This window comes from Cyprinus carpio, chromosome B18 (assembly GCF_018340385.1).
Source record: "Cyprinus carpio isolate SPL01 chromosome B18, ASM1834038v1, whole genome shotgun sequence".
Lineage (NCBI taxonomy): Eukaryota > Metazoa > Chordata > Actinopteri > Cypriniformes > Cyprinidae > Cyprinus > Cyprinus carpio.
The window spans coordinates 26,026,870-26,040,482 of NC_056614.1; the positions used below are offsets into that span (position 1 = coordinate 26,026,870).

At 39.3% G+C, this 13,613-nt stretch overlaps 1 protein-coding gene and 2 long non-coding RNA genes across 3 annotated transcripts; 2 read left to right on the forward strand and 1 right to left on the reverse strand.

The window, feature by feature from the left end:
• Positions 1 to 533: 533 nt before the first annotated feature.
• On the reverse strand, positions 534 to 4,386 carry LOC122140482. The gene is made up of 4 exons (XR_006157162.1): positions 4,243 to 4,386; positions 3,991 to 4,092; positions 3,142 to 3,221; positions 534 to 1,059 (listed from the first exon to the last, which is right to left on the reverse strand). It is a non-coding gene; the product is annotated as an uncharacterized LOC122140482 (long non-coding RNA).
• A 3,000-nt stretch (positions 4,387 to 7,386) lies between these two features.
• On the forward strand, positions 7,387 to 9,923 carry LOC122140360 (nicotinamide riboside kinase 2-like). The gene is made up of 5 exons (XM_042743632.1): positions 7,387 to 7,631; positions 8,543 to 8,633; positions 8,756 to 8,804; positions 8,909 to 9,095; positions 9,827 to 9,923. Exons 1-5 carry the CDS (start codon positions 7,606 to 7,608, stop codon positions 9,921 to 9,923), a joined length of 450 nt encoding a protein of 149 aa, XP_042599566.1. The 5' UTR covers positions 7,387 to 7,605.
• Positions 9,924 to 10,138: 215 nt separating this feature from the next.
• LOC122140483 lies at positions 10,139 to 11,041 on the forward strand. Its single transcript, XR_006157163.1, has 2 exons — positions 10,139 to 10,762; positions 10,841 to 11,041. It is a non-coding gene; the product is annotated as an uncharacterized LOC122140483 (long non-coding RNA).
• The last annotated feature ends 2,572 nt before the right edge of the window (positions 11,042 to 13,613 follow it).

Genomic DNA, 13,613 nt, shown 5'->3' on the forward strand with positions numbered 1-13,613 from the left:
TTTTCTGATATTGTACAGTTTACTGGGCTTCCACAGAGCTGCAGGAGGTCTTTCCCATTCTTATTCACTATATGATCACAGTTATTTCTGTGGATATGGGAGAACAGTCAGTTTGTTGTTGATGTATTTGTTCCCTTGTGTGTCGGTGAAGTCCGGCTGTGTCTGTTTCTCTCTCTCTCTCACACACACACACACACTCTCTCTCTCTCTCTCACACACACACACACACACACACTCTCTCTCTCTCTCACACACACACACACTCTCTCTCTCACACACACACACACAGATCAGATCACTGAGGATGTGTGACTATAAAGCGATGATGTGTTTGTCTGTATAGAGTGTGATTGATCTGATCTTCATCGCAGCACTGATTCTCCTTCAGCTGCACACACACACACACACACACACCTCTCCCTCTTTCTCTCACTCTCTCTCTCACACACACACACACACACCTCTCCCTCTTTCTCTCACTCTCTCTCACACACACACACACACACACACACACACACACCACAAACAGTGTGTTACAAGGTTGAAATTTTTATTCAGGCATCAGAATGAAAATGAACACAATTTGTACAAAAATACTTTCCTCTCAGTGCATCCTGTACGAGCATTGCACAAATATTACAGTGAGATGCACATTTCAAGTTTACCTCAAACACAGCACATTTAAAAGATTTAAAAAAAAAGAGATTCCATTTTCCAGAGAATATTGGAAAGTTACAAAACGTAACCAAAAGCAGTTACTACAGACCCAATGACAGCTCTGAAGCGTCTGAATTTGTGTATCTGTGTATCTCATGTGGCACAGCCATCATTAAACCATGAAATAAATACAGATCCGTGGGAGAAACCTAATCAGAATATTGATCCTCATATAAACAATCATGCATTTGACAGACATTCAGATCAAGCTCTACCGCTGAGGACGTTTTGTACAGGACAATGGATGAAGCAGTAGAAGAACAGCAGTGCTTTCATTACAGAAGTATGTACACCCGTGGGCCGGCGGTGACGTGATCTGTGCTTCAGACGGACTCACAGCGTCTGCAGGACACAGAACAACAGCATCAGAACACCTGAAGATCTGATCCACCAGCTGCTCAGAACACCATCAGAGCACAGCATGAACTCTGATCTGATTGATCACTCGTCACGAGCGGAAACACACCCTCAAAGCAGAAGAACAGTACAGCAGCACCACATCTGCTGGAGCTTTCAATTAATCTCAATGCTCTGAGACCCGCACATTCAAAACATCACATGAGCTGGGAACAGCAGTGTAACATTGAACCATAAAATGACTGTAAAACCATCATTTAAACAGCTTTACAGCTCAAACACAGGTTTTGACAATATATATAATAAACCTCACATTTCAGCCTAAAAAAAATATAAGATTCACATTGATTTGGAAAAAAAAATAATTATATATATATATATTGATTGTGATTTTCATGCACATCTCATCAGTGAAGGCGCTCCTGTGATTAGTAGTATATCTCCAGCACCTGCGTTCAGATCAGGGTTGCCAGGTTTTCACAACAAATCCTGCCCAGTTGCTTCTCAAAACTAGTCCAATCGCGTTTCGTTCCGGGCGATAAAAATACACGTTATTGGCAGGGTTGCCCTGGTAATATTCACATTTTAGGGGCTAAATATCACGTTATTAGTATTGGGGTCGCTTTAACCCATGGACATGAAAAACAACTGCAGACTTGGCAACACTGGTTCAGGTGAAGCGGCATTTACTACACAGAGCCGTAATTCAAAAACAATCTACACAAAATAATACAACCCACAAATCACTTTAGGTTGTCTTTGCACATTTAAAGAAAAATAAATAAATAACAAAAAAAAGGCTTCACCTTAAAGCCTCTTTAAAACATTTGAGGATCCTTCTGCAAGATTGACATTATAATGTTTTGCCATGTTTATCAAAACAATGTTTTAATAAAGTTATTAGTATAAAAGGTAAAACAACTGATTGAATAGATTTATTTTTATTTAATTTCAAGCCTGACAAATGATCTGATTTGTATTTTTGGTACAGATTGTGTCAGCTGTGCAGTATTGTCACCAAAAACACATTGTCCACCGAGACTTGAAGGTAAGAAGTTATAGTTGTTTTCTTTTTTTTTTTGTTTTTTTTTTGCAAAAACAGATATGGCATATATGACTGTATTCAAGTGCATATGTGTAATAACATGTATGGAAAATGCAAACAAGATGAAAAAGAAGCTAAAAGTGATCTGTGTGTTTCTCCATGCTGAAAACCTGCTGCTAGATGCTGATATGAACATTAAGATAGCGGACTTCGGCTTCAGTAACGAGTTCATGGTGGGGAATAAGCTGGACACGTTCTGCGGCAGCCCCCCTTACGCTGCCCCCGAGCTCTTTCAGGGTAAGAAGTACGACAGGCCGGAGGTGGACGTGTGGAGTTTTATAAATCAATTTTAAAATCGCAGGCAATTCTTTCTCGATTCTGTGTAGCTTGTCGGTGGACTACGGCTCTGTGTAGTAAATGCCAACCAGTGTTGCCAAGTCTGCGGTTGTTTTTCATGTCCGCGGGTTGAAGCAACCCCAATACCAATAACGTGATATTTAGCCCCTAAAATGAGAATATTACCAAGGCAACCATGCCAAAAAAACACATTTTTTAACCCCGGGATGCAATTTTTATCGGGGAACCTCCTGGAAACACGATTGGACTAGTTTTGAGAAGCAACTGGGCAGGATTTGTTGTGAAAACCTGGCAACCCTGATCTGAACGCACGTGCTGGAGATATACTACTAATTACAGGAGCGTCTTTACTGAAGAGACGCGCATGAAAATCACATTCGATTTAATATAATTAAGACCTTTCTTTATCATTTAAGATATTTAAGACATTTTATATCTTTAACTAATTGTGAGAAAAAAAACAGGTTTTGACAAATGTGTGTGTATATATATATTTAATCGTTAAACCTCACATTTCTGCTTTATAGACTGTATTTTTTTTTAAGAAAAAGTAGTCAAATAATATTTTATGTCCTTAAATGTTGACGAAGTGTGATCAGTCTAAAGCTAAGGCCCTTGTGGACCTCTGGTCAGTTATCACAGTGTTGATGAAGGCGGACGGTCACCTGATCAGCCCTGGACGCTCTCCGCTGTGCCGTTCCCGTAACCACCCTTTAGACTTCATCTGCGCCTGCACCGAGTTCACCTGCGCCACACGCACGCACACACACACACACACACACACACACACACACGCACGCACTCACGCACACACACCTCATCAGCTTCATTTCTTACTCAAATCTGCTCTGCACACAAACAAATCGAGTGCAGAGCGATGCATTCGTCATCATGCAAACGCTGCTTGTGTAACGACACACAAACCTCCCCAAACACAACGACCGATCGATCGATCAGAATCTAATCAGCTGAACTCACCAGGAGAACAGATACACAAAACGCTAATCAATAAGGAACTATAAAAGATAATATAAAAAAGATTTCAAAGTACCCCAAAGACAAAAAAAGTTACAAAATATAAACAATAATATATAAATCAAATTTGATCATTTTTATTATATTTATTAAGTATGCAGTGATGTTTAACACAGATGAAGGGTTGTTGCATTTTTCATTTTCATTTAATTTTAAATTAAACTACAAAAACTGCACAATTCCTCTAAAGACTCATTACGTAAGCAGCACAAAAATAATGATGTTAGATCTAAAAACTGAAAAACAGGCTTCATCCATTTACACAATAGTGTTGTTGTTCTGAGTTATGGATTCAGCGAGAGTCTGATGTAGTACACACCATATAATCATTAACTACAGTAACTGCTTGATTTTACTGTACACTTCTGCCGAATGGACATCAACAGATGAGCGGTTACTAAATATAATGTTACTGTAGAGACTTCGGTTTTCTGTGACGCTGCTGTGAAAGCTGAGTGATGAGGTGTAAGGTTACGCACCGCTCCCGGGCCCGTTCCCATGTCTCCAGAGCCCACGTGTGTCATGTGAACGAAGTTTGTGGGTTCTCCGATCATCGAGCGATCTATCCTCCGCCTCCGCTTCTGCAATTCACACACGCAGAGAGAGAGAGAGAGAGAGAGAGGGACGGTGAAGCACACGCCACATTCAACACAACACACACAGACCTGAGTCCCCGCACACTCTTCATCATCATCATCATCCGAGCGTGTGTGTGTGTGTGAGAGACTCACGGGTTGCGGCTGTTCAGCGACGCAGCAGCTGAAACACACCCAGAACTCTGTCATGCTCTTCTGCAGCCACTTCCTCCGTCTCTCGCTGCTCTCTTCCTGTGCGCTGTGCGCTCTGTTCTCTGCCGGAAGCTGATTTCAGCGTCTGAACACACACACACACGTCAGGCAGGATCCTCCTAAACACCGTCACACACCGTTTAATCTCTTCTCGTATATTTTCATTATTTGAATCGACAGAAAACAGCACTGCTTTTGTCCAATAAACATAAATGCATGCATTCAAATCATATTTAAACCTCGTATGCATGTATTTAAATTCATTTTAACTATGTTATTGAATTTATTTATATTTAAATGTATAATATATAGTGTCTCAGATACACTTTAATCGTTTAATAGGAGCCTGTACATTATAAAGAACATGAAAGTAAAATAAAACCTTGTGAAGGAATCAGAAGTGAAGGGTTTCTGGGCAGAAATGAACTTGTTTAAGCCTGTCGGCTCTATTCTAGACCTAGTTAGTTAGATTTATTAATGATTTCGGGTTAATTAACATCAGTGTCGTCCATAATTTCCGTGACTAAAACATTACATTAATATCTGGAGAAAAACAAGTGGTTTAATAAAGGTTAAAGGTCATTTCTGACACTGCAGCATCATCATCAAAACCATCAAACTTCATGAAATACTCGATTAATCGTGATTAAATCTGATCTCCTCGCCGCAGAGTCGAGCTTGTGTGATGGAGGAATGTAACTATGACAGTTTACAGCTGTTACACACGTTAAAAACTGTTAAATATTGCATGAAGCATTTATATTCATCTAATATTAATAAACAGAGAGGCGCAGCAGGAAACCTCAGCCACAGACTAGCATGCTAGCAGTCTAACAAGCTCTCGTACAGCACAGCCTGAGAAACGAGATCAAACCTGGAGTCGAAAAAACTAGCTTTCATAACAGCTCGCGCGAACAATAAATATTTTTTGAGATAAATGTGTAAATAAAGGAAAGATGTGGAGCCTTACCTCGAGCACTTCCTGAAAGTGTCCGTCTGTCAGAAAGCCGATAGTGGCTCCGCCTTCTTCCGCCGCAGTGCATCTCGGGACTTGTAGTTCTGTGTAGGTTCCGTGTATCGCGTGCGCCTCGTTAACCTCAAATCTTATTTAAAGCACTTTCACTTTAACTAACTCAAACAATAAAAACCCGTCCGAGTTTATATGACCTCCAGAGGACTGTGCCTGGTGTGAAAGCGCGTCTGCTCCACCAGGGGGCGATCATTCAATGGTGTCACGATCTCTTTCAGCAGCACAACAGCTTACAGCACTTCCTTTTTTATTTTTTATTTGTTATTTCTCGTTTCTTTAATTAGTAAAATTATAATTTTTTCACTTCCCATTTACATTTGTGAATAAAGGATTTTCCATATATAATGAGTAAATTCACAACATATCAAATTTTTAAGTCAATAAAAATAAAACATCCTTTTATTTGAGTTGCAATTCAATATTTGTACTTTGTTTAACAAAAAATAAATAAAATAAAAATAAAAATCACTTCAAAATAATTCTGTATAAATACAATCATAAAATAAATGGAGAGAACTCTCATTTACAGAAAACACACTTCAAGTCAATGTCTTTAACAATATTTTGCAATTACCTGTTTTATTATTTATTATATATTTCCACAAACTCCTTTCGACAGCGATCTCTCTGACAATAGATAAATAACAAAAGTTTCATTTCCCCTTATTTTTATATCTGATTGTATAAAATAGGCTACGTGTGTGTGTGTGAGAGAGAGAGAGTGTGTGTGTGTGTTTGTGTGTGAGAGAGAGAGAGTGTGTGTGTGTGTGTGTGTGTGAGAGAGAGAGAGTGTGTGTGTGTGTGTGTGTGTGTGTCGTGCGTGTGTGTATGTATCTGTGTGTGTGTGTGTGTGTGTGTGTGTGTGTATGTGTGTGTGTGTGTGTATCTGTGTGTGTGTGTGTGTGTGTGTGTGTGTGTGAGTGTGTGTGTGTGTGTGTGTGTGTGTGTGTGTGTGTGTGTGTATCTGTGTGTGTGTGTGTGTGTGTGTGTGTGTGTGTGTGTGTGTATATCTGTGTGTATCTGTGTGTGTGTGTGTGTGTGTGTGTGTGTATATCTGTGTGTATCTGTGTGTGTGTGTGTGTGTGTGTGTGTGTGTGAGGAGTCTGTAAGGAGTAAACGCATCAGAGATGGAAAAACCCTGAGCTCCTCCAGAACATCACGCCCTGCTCGAAAACACTTTAAAACCCGCTCTGAAGGAAATATCAGTACAGTGTCTGTCTCTCAGAGACATAAACACTGAGAAAACAACATTATATATGAGTATATGGATAATAATAGTTATATAAGGATGATTCGGGTGAAGTTAAGTTATGATTATTAAATAAAGCTGAACACACTTTACAGAAGATATCAGGAGAAATCTACTTATGTTAAAACCTTATATTTAAACTTATACTTATTCATTAATAACTTTTATTTCTTTCTTTTTTTACTTTTTAAATTTTTTTTTTATTTATTGAGAACACAATATACAAATACAAAGGTCTGTTTCAGAAGAAATCTAAGAGAAAATAAGTATAAAATATTTAAAAACTAGAAAAACGATATTCATGAGATCTAATTTTTATTTATTGATGCTTGAACAACAAAACACATTACAAACTACGAAGAGAATAAACCAATATATATATATATATATATATATATATATAAAACCATCAGATAAATACAAATAAATCTAGTAAATGCAACAATGCTAAATCTCAATAACTTAAATTAATTTACAGTTTTTTTGTTTGTACTCTCCTTCATGAAGCTTATACAGGCTAAATATCCTTAAATACTACAGAAAAAGAGGTTTATGATTGATTGCTGAACTTACAACGATGAATATGAAACTTAACAAATATAATCAGGAGATTGATAATAATTTTAGTAACATATAGTAAAAAAGTTCCACGCTTGAACCGCAAAGGAACGTCATGAACCACACAATACAAAATACCATTCGACCGGCCCACGCAGGGGCGGAGCTTCTAAAGATCCTGCGCTCTGATTGGCTGGCGCGGTCTCCGCTGGCCTGCTGTGTTTATATAGCCAATCAGCGCGCGGCGGCGGGTAGTGTCTCAGCAGCAGCGAGCGCACGAGTCTCTCTTTGGTGGAAGATCGCGAGGAAGCGCCATCGTCCAGCTTTCATTCAGCGTCATGGAGGAGTCGAGCAGCTGACGTTTCCTTCAACCTTCTCTTTTCACGCGTTCCTTCGTACGGTCACCGATCCGTGAGTGGTGTAATCAACGACTTTTCGCTCATCGACGCGCGTCTGACTCAGTTTGAGGATGAAGTTCATCATCGGGATCGGAGGGTGAGTGGCGCGCGAGTGGAGCGCGTGCAGGCCGCGTGCTGCTCTCACATTTTGAAAGGGGAAGAAAATCACCATTGTAACAATAATTCAAAACTGTAACGGTCAGAATGACGGTTAGAGCGATTTTTTCTAACGGCGGGAGGGGGTTTAGGCGGGAATGTTTAAACAGATTTTTTTTTTTTTTGAAGAATACTTAGTGACTATTATGTAATAAACCGATATTTTGGCGGAAGACACGGTTACCATGGTAACATCTTACCGCGGAAAGTTTATTGCTTTGTTTACCACGCGTTTCTTCCATTGTGAGCGTGTAATGTGCAGTTAAAGGTACAGTTCACCCAAAAATTCAGATTCTGTCAATACCTATGTTTCCATTCAAAGATTAGAATTAAACTTTATCGGTATCGCATTAAACACATGCGACTAAAGCACCATTTCCATTTCACAAAATAAATATAATTCGTTATACTGTGGCTTCTCCCAGTGTTCTTTGTGATATTTAGTTCATCAGGAAGTGACGATTTTGTTCTTCTTGACTCGTTGGATGGAAACACTTCGCTTATTCGCGAATGTTTTATGCGACATTCCAATCTTGCGCGTTTAAATTCACAACTTTGGATGCAAAACCAGCTGTTGACTCTCCCTCGAGTCGTTCCGAACATGTACAAGTTTATTTCTTCTGCTGAAAACAATAGAAGTCATTTAAAGAACGAAGTTGAAGGTAGCCATTGACTTCATAGTATTTTCTCCCATGCTACGGAAGTCAGTGGCTACCGTCAACACAATCGTGAGTAAATGTGTACAGAATTTTTAATTTTTGGGTGTACTAATCGCTTCATATGTCATCGGCACCTAAATAACATGATGCACGTTTAAAATGAAAACGTAACACGTGTGTTTCCGCCCCACAGGGTCACGAACGGTGGCAAAACCACACTGACGGACCGGCTGATCAAGAACCTGCCCAACTGCTGCGTGGTCCACCAGGATGACTTCTTCAAGGTCAGTATAATCAGAAATGTGTGATCACTGGTCACACTCAGAGATCAGGTGGGTCAGATGTTGAGGGCGAGGCGGTGGGAGGGTCAGTGTTCTGGAGTGCGTCTCACTGGTGTATGTTTCAGCCCCAAGATGAGATTGAAGTTGATGAAGATGGCTTTAAGCAGTACGATGGTAAGCCGGGCTCCTCTCCAGGGGTTGGTGCGTGTGTTTATTCATGTCTGGGGATCCGCGCTGCTGCGTGCTCGCGCTCAGTTTGTGCGTGTGTCCCTCCGCAGTCATCAGCGCTCTGGACATGGACGCCATGATGAGCACCATCCTCGCCTGGCAGCAGAACCCCGTCAAGTTCGAACGATCCCACGGCGTCAACAACTCGCTGGACTCGGAGATCCTTCCGCGCGATCAGGACGAGGACGGAGGCGTTCACATCCTGATCGTGGAGGGGTTTCTGCTCTACACCTACGGGTGAGCGCCGCGAGATCGCCGATACACAATATTATCATGCTAATTTATTTATTTACTTAAGCTCCTTGCACACAGAGTCAGAAATGTTCATATTCGTCATCCTTTCCTATCAAAATGCTTGTTACGGATACAGAAACTCAGAAAATCGAACCTGGTCTGGATTTTTTATGACGGATGAAAGTTTCGGAGGCAGTGTGTAAACGTGATTGACACAAAGTTATTTTTTAACGTGCAAAAATTTCAAAGGAGAGTTTCAGACTCGGTGTGCAAAGATCTTTACTCTGTTTCATTGCTGGAAAGTAAAGCCTAATATTTTTAATATGAGTGAATTTAAATTTAATAGAACACATTGTAACTAGAGCTGCACGATTCTGGATAAATTGAGAATCACGATTTTTTTTTTTTTTTGCTTAAATCATGATCACGATGCTCTCATGATTCTGAACTAAAAATGATGTAAAAAAAATTTATAATAATAATAATTGCTGCAGCCTATTTAATTTGAATGAATTAAATATTTCAATAAATATGTATTTAAAATATTAAATACATAGATTTTTAATAAAATGATGACTAAGTGGTTTGAATGAATGATTCAATGACTCACACTCATTCCATATATTCTTGACTTGTTTCATTACTGGATGAATCTGTGTTTTAGAATGAATCTCTTAATCTCACTTGACGAATCAAACTGATGCTTTTACTGAACATTGTTGTCTCTTGCGCAGACCTTTGATCGATGTGTTGAACCAACGATACTTTATTTTCCATTCCATACGAAGAGTGCAAAAAGAGGAGGAGGTGAGCTACTCAAGCAGCTACTAAAGTACAGATTAAACCCCAACCCACCACCTCACCCCCTCTCTCTCTCCCCTCTCTCTCACTCCCTCTCTCTCTCTCTCTCTGTGTTTCAGTTTCAAGGAAACTATATTCCGTGCCGGACCCCCCCGGTCTGTTCGACGGACACGTCTGGCCCATGTATGTCAAACACACACTAAAATCATGGAACGACTCAGGATTTGATGTCGGTAAGCGTTGAATCTCGTTGAAAGTTCGTGCATTACCATAAACACAAGTTATGTACTCGGGTTACTTTTTTCAGTTAACTAGTAAAGTTAGGCATTACTTATTAATTTACAAGAAAATATAAGAGTTACTTTTTCAAAAAGGTAAAGCCAGTTACTTTGTTTCCATGTCTTGAGTGACAGCTCGGGTGTTGCCATGGTGACAGAACTCAGGAGTAAACACAAGGGCGTTGTGTGTGAACATGATCTCACTGTAGATTTAGACTAAATATGAACATGTGTTTATCATCTCACCTGCACAAAAACAGTCAAATACAAACTCAGGATATGATACAAACCTGCACTAATTAAATAACACGGATAACTTTTATTTATTTAATCCCATTTTATCAATTCAACCAAAAAGAATTGAGCTTGAGCTGTTCCAAGTAAGACGATTAGTTACTTTTTTTAGGGAGTAACGCAGTATGCATTCCTCTTAAAAGTAAGTTTCCGGCCTGTGCTGCTGAGAGTGTCTGAGACTCTGCTCGTGTTTGTGTTGCAGTGCAGCTAGATGGAACCATGTCCAAGGAACAGCTGTACAACATCGTGTACGGAAACATTCTCAACAGCATCCAGAACAATCTGCCCTGAACAAAGGTGTGCGAGCGTGCGTCCGTCTGATGTCCAGTGTGTTGGTTCTCCGTCGTGTTTCTGACCGTGTGCTGTCTGTTGCAGATCTGCTGATCGGCTTCGGGAGGAAGCAGCTTCGCATCACCTCCTGTGTTTTACTCCGGCCCGACAGCGTCTGGCAGCGCTGTTGTTTTTATATCATCTGTATTTATTGCTTACCCAGCTGTTATAAGGCTGCGTCTGTATCAACATCAGGATGTTCTGAGCATGCTACAAGCACAAGCAAATAAAATGAAGCTCCTGTGACACGTTTGTTGTTGTTGTTGTTTCCCTGAACCACTGTTCCTGATAGAAATAGAGGAAGACTGATCAGTAAAGGGTTCATTCATGCTAAAATTAAAGTCATTCCAAGCCTCTGCTTCTTCACTGCAGATGTTCATATATAATAAATGCAAATGTTGACCAGATGCATCATGAAAGAGTCAAAATAGACCATGCACTCATATATGACTGTATACCAATCCTCATCAAACACTGGCATATATTTCATACACAGTGAGTCAGGGAAGCAGAAACCGATCACATTCTCTGTGTACTCCACATTCGGAGGCTGGGACTGTTTTGGGAGACCGTGTGTTTATGTGGGTCAGCGAGAGCAGACCTGTCATTATGGTTTCCGTCATATTTCTTTTCTTAAACACATCCTCTGCAGATGCTCGCAGCTAAATACAGTCCTTACTGCGTCACCCGGAGACTGGATAGCTGCTGTTATCTCACGCCTCAGACGTCTTACGTAACGCTGATGAGAGGAGCTGATTAACCTCAGAAGAACATCTCCTTCAAGAAGATGATCAGCTTCAGGCCCTGTGATCTTAAAGTTCACAAAAAAAATGAAACATTTGCTGTTATTTACTCTTCCTCAGATCAAGCAGAGATGTGGGTGACTTTTGTTCTTCAGTAGAACAGGAAGAAGATTTTCATGGCTGAAACCAGGGTCTTTGGTGATTATTAAACACAAGTCAATGGCTGCCTTCACTTTGAGAGTCAAAAACTCACATCAGGCAACACACGATGAATCTGTGACAACAGAAACATTATTTACAAAAAAAGCATTATTACTGTAATCCAGAGCCTCGGGCAAACGGTCCGGAGCGACGTCCGGTTCATGAACGAATCATTCTTTTGAACCGGTTTCTTTTGAATCGGACTGAAGTGTCTGAATCAGATCACGGCTCGAGCAGCTCAGATCTACAGGTCACTCAATTAAACTCACTTTCAGACGTCTGACAGTCACCGCGACTGGAAATGAGCCCAAATATGATCCTGTGATGAAATGAACTGATTCAGTTTCTCTAAGAGTCACTGAACCCGAGGAATCAGTTCGACTCGCACCGAAGAGAGATGAGCTCGAGTGAAACCGAACAAATCAAGCTTTTTATGGTTTCTCATCGTTTCTGTGAAAAGCTGAGCTGATGAAGACGAGTTTATTCACTTTATATGCTTTAGACATGTAAAACATCCACTTTTCACAACATTAGTTGGTGTTTTAATAATATAATTGCGTTAAACGTTACATCATTGAATAAAATGAATGGATTCTGAGTTCTTAAAGCTTTGTCTGAGGTGAAGGTCAGCTAAACCACGGTTTCTTCAGTCATTGTGAAGCTGCTGAGATGAGTGTCTGAAGAATGTGCTGTTCATAAACCCAAAATAGAGCGAAAACACCAATCCCAAACCCACTGACCACATTCACATAACACTTTATTTACCGCGGACACAGAAATATAATGTAGGTCATACAGTGTCCTTGTGTTCGTGATTCATCAGATCCAGTTGTCTAACAAATCACTTTCTTTACTTTCCTCAAAGCCTTTATGTATAATGCATTATAAAGGCATTCATAATTTACATTGTTATGCATTTCATCTTTTCATAAATAACTCTAACCAAAGTTAAAATGCTTTTTAAATATTTTGTCATGTTTTAATGCATTATACTTTCTAAAGGTATTGAATAACAAAGAATTGTAACTTGCTACAAATATTAATAAGTCATACAATGCTTTATAAGGTGCATATTTAATGCATTAAAACTACTTTTATTATGCATTATATATAAACACTTATTTCTATTTGTCAGGAAAATGTATGCACAAAATAAACTTAATTATGAGCTAAAGTGGATAATTAATTTTGTACTTAATGCACTTTAATTGTGCGGAAGTCCTATTAAAGATATACTTTGTATATCTGATTGTGCTAAAGTGGAATTATTGCAAGTATTCTTATTAATATTTTGCATTTAAAGTCTGATATTATTCAAAGATCATACAATTCTCATCAAAAGTGACATTAAAACACATTTTAGACTTAATATTTAGAAAAGGGCATTGTGCACAAGTAATATGCCCAGTACAGTTTAATTATAATTTTTATATCAGTAAGTCTGGAGTTATCTGTCAGTAAATATGTTTATAGATACTATACTATGCTTCAAATGTATTTTAAAAATATTCCTTTTTTACTAGGAATTAATTATTTTATCCTCAAAATAAAAAAAGAAAAAGAAAATGCATGTAACAAATCATAGTAGTCAGATAGTCCTCACAATGAAGATTCCTTTAAACAAATATTGTTTACTGCTTTATCTGGAGCCCAGCAGTCTGTGTGTTTTCTGTACAGAGATGTGAGGATCTGACTCGCTGTGCTGCGGAAGATTCAGTGTGGAGCTGCTAAAAATGTCCAGGAAAGTCCCTGCAGAAACTCTGGACAGCGTCCTCCTTACTCCACTATATAGTGTTTAACACATTCAACATAGTTAACATGATATACATAACTTCCTGAGGCTTGTGTTTTTACTCACTTCCTGTTTGATCTCA